General features: G+C 64.8%; 1 protein-coding gene across 1 annotated transcript; it reads left to right on the forward strand.

The window, feature by feature from the left end:
- LOC108444927 (DNA-directed RNA polymerase II subunit RPB1) lies at window positions 1-1,099 on the forward strand (the record flags this gene model as incomplete). The annotated part of the gene is made up of 2 exons (XM_017727218.1): window positions 1-509; window positions 540-1,099. Coding segments are annotated over 2 exons (972 nt in total), but the record flags the coding sequence as incomplete, so codon positions are not given.
- Between the last annotated feature and the right edge of the window lie 736 nt (window positions 1,100-1,835).

Genomic DNA, 1,835 nt, shown 5'->3' on the forward strand with positions numbered 1-1,835 from the left:
CCCACGCCGCCCAGTTACAGCCCGACTTCGCCCAGTTACAGCCCGACCTCGCCCAGTTACAGCCCCACGTCGCCCAGTTACAGCCCCACGTCGCCGAGCTACAGCCCCACGTCACCCAGCTACAGCCCGACATCGCCCAGCTACAGCCCGACGTCACCCAGTTACAGCCCGACCTCGCCCAGTTACAGCCCGACCTCGCCGAGCTACAGCCCCACTTCTCCCAGTTACAGCCCCACCTCGCCCAACTACACCCCAACCTCGCCCAACTACAGCCCCACGTCGCCCAGTTCCAGCCCCACGTCGCCGAGCTACAGCCCCACGTTACCCAGCTACAGCCCGACATCGCCCAGCTACAGCCCGACGTCACCCAGTTACAGCCCGACGTCTCCCAGTTACAGCCCGACCTCGCCGAGCTACAGCCCCACTTCTCCCAGTTACAGCCCCACCTCGCCCAACTACACCCCAACCTCGCCCAACTACAGCCCCACGTCGCCCAGTTCCAGCCCCACGTCGCCGAGCTACAGCCCCACGTTACCCAGCTACAGCCCGACATCGCCCAGCTACAGCCCGACGTCACCCAGTTACAGCCCGACGTCTCCCAGTTACAGCCCGACCTCGCCGAGCTACAGCCCCACTTCTCCCAGTTACAGCCCCACCTCGCCCAACTACACCCCAACCTCGCCCAACTACAGCCCCACGTCGCCCAGTTACAGCCCGACTTCGCCCAGTTACAGCCCGACCTCGCCGAGCTACAGCCCCACTTCTCCCAGTTACAGCCCCACCTCGCCCAACTACACCCCAACCTCGCCCAACTACAGCCCCACCTCGCCCAGCTACAGCCCCACCTCGCCCAAGTACAGCCCCACCTCGCCCACCTACAGCCCCACCTCGCCCAAAGGCTCCACGTACAGCCCCACGTCCCCCAGCTACAGCCCCACGTCGCCCACCTACAGCCTCACCAGCCCGGCCATCAGCCCCGACGACAGCGACGACGACAACTGAGCCCCCCGCAGGGTGCGGGGGTGACCCCCACATCGATGTGGGGTTGGGGTTGTTGGCACCACCCAAAAACCCCCGAGGCCTTGGGGGTGACCCCCAAATGGATTTGGGGTTGGGGTTGTTGTCACTCCCCAAAAACCCCACATCGATGCGGGATCAGGGTCGTTGTCACCCCCCAAAAACCCCTGAGGCTGTGGGGGTGACCCCCACATCGATGTGGGGTCGTGGTGGTTGTCACCCCCCAAACCCCCCTCACAGGGCCCGGGGGTGACCCCCGCATCCATGTGGGGTCGGGGTTGTTGTCACTCCCTGAACCCCCCCAGGCCATGGGGGTGACCCCCAAATGGATTCGGGCTCGGGGTTGTTGTCACCCCCCAAAAACCCCACATCGATGCGGGATCAGGGTCGTTGTCACCCCCCAAAAACCCCTGAGGCTGTGGGGGTGACCCCCACATTGATGTGGGGTTGGGGTTGGGGTTGTTGTCACCCCCTAAACCCCCCCCAGACCGTGAGGGTGACTCCCGAATGGATTCGGGCTCGGGGTTGTTGTCACCCCCCAAAAACCCCACATCGATGTGGGGTCAGGGTTGTTGTCACCCCCAAAAACCCCACATCAATATGGGGTCAGGGTTGTTGTCACCCCCTGAACCCCCCCAGACTTTGGGGGTGACCCCCGAATAGATTTGGGGATGGGGTTGTTGTCACCCCCCAAAAACCCCACATCTCTGTGGGGTCGGGGGTGTCACCCCCCCCAAACCCCCAAGTTCCAATGGGGTCGGGGTCGTTGTCACCCCCAAACCCCCCCCCCCCGCACGGGGTGGGGGGGCACCCCCGTT

This window comes from Corvus brachyrhynchos, unplaced genomic scaffold, assembly GCF_000691975.1.
Source record: "Corvus brachyrhynchos isolate BGI_N302 unplaced genomic scaffold, ASM69197v1 scaffold1290, whole genome shotgun sequence".
Taxonomy (NCBI): domain Eukaryota; kingdom Metazoa; phylum Chordata; class Aves; order Passeriformes; family Corvidae; genus Corvus; species Corvus brachyrhynchos.